Source organism: Oncorhynchus mykiss, chromosome 7 (genome assembly GCF_013265735.2).
Source record: "Oncorhynchus mykiss isolate Arlee chromosome 7, USDA_OmykA_1.1, whole genome shotgun sequence".
NCBI lineage: Eukaryota > Metazoa > Chordata > Actinopteri > Salmoniformes > Salmonidae > Oncorhynchus > Oncorhynchus mykiss.
This window is the reverse complement of record NC_048571.1, coordinates 1,312,057-1,313,155: the sequence shown is the minus strand read 5'-3', so window position 1 is coordinate 1,313,155 and position 1,099 is coordinate 1,312,057. Positions and strand designations below refer to the sequence as shown.

Genomic DNA, 1,099 nt, shown 5'->3' with positions numbered 1-1,099 from the left:
GGTGACATTTTTTTTGTTGAATTCACGTTGAAATCAAGTTAGTTGACAACTCAACCAAATGTAAATCAAAACTAGACGTTGAACTGGTGTCTGTGCCCAGTGGGATATTTGTGGTTCTGGTGAGTTCCCGACAGAGTAGACCATGACATCCTGACTATACAGGAGAAGCAGCACGTGTTAAAGTACCTCTCATACTCCCAGTGAGCGCTCCCAGCTGTCCCCCAGTACCACATGCTGTCTGGCTGCTACTGGGGGTTCAACAATAGCTCAGTCCTACTGCCCCAGAGACCACAGCCCGAGCAGAGTAGAGCACAGATAAGCAGAGAGAGACCATGTTGGGATAGGATCTAGTCTGTTACAAGATTACTCTGAGGCCCAGAGTAGAGCAGAACAGAGTAGAACAGACTAGAGAAGAGAAGAGCAGAGTAGAACAGGGAAGAGAACAGAGCAGGTTAGAGGACTCCAACTGCCGTTTGGTTGACAACACAACCCAGGTTATAAAGATATAAACAGTCGTAGAAAATATAAACCGTCATATTATTTAACCGATGTTTAATTTGAAGGTACACCCTCTTCTTGTTGGGATTCTGGTTGTTTTAGCAGGTAAGTTGTACCGTTTTGGCATGCTTTACCTACACCTTTTGACTTATACCAGTTTTGCCGACGTGTGTTTGATTGTCGTTTTTATTGATCAGAAACACTTTTGAAATGAATCGCTTGTTATTCAAGCCAAACTGGATAAACATATCAACGTTGCAGAGTCAGTTTTGAGTCGGTCTTACGTTAAACCAGAGAGGTCATGATTGACAGGTACAAGTGCAATGTCCCTCCCTTCCATCCAGAGCTGTGTGTCAATCTCAGCGTGTCTGCTTTTTTTGCAACCAGAATGCAGAGCAGGTTTTGAAGGGAGTTACGAAGTTACTTAAATGTATACAATTGTGTAGATATATATGGTATGGCACGGATCTCTATAGGATCATTTTCAATGGTAGAAGAGGATGTAGCCAGTTAGTGATAATGAGGTATATAATGTGTGATACTGAGGTAAATAATGTGTGATAATGAGGTATATAATGTGGGATAATGAGGTATATGATGT

General features: G+C 42.0%; 1 protein-coding gene across 1 annotated transcript in view; it reads left to right on the top strand.

Annotated features, from left to right (window-relative positions):
- The first annotated feature begins 217 nt into the window (after positions 1–217).
- LOC110496997 (acetylcholine receptor subunit alpha) overlaps positions 218–1,099 on the top strand; it is a 27,684-nt gene continuing 26,802 nt past the window's right edge. The window contains exon 1 of the mRNA XM_036981997.1: positions 218–603. Within this exon, the coding sequence (XP_036837892.1) occupies positions 549–603 (55 nt within the window). The 5' untranslated portion in view covers positions 218–548. The remainder of the gene's footprint in view (positions 604–1,099) is intronic.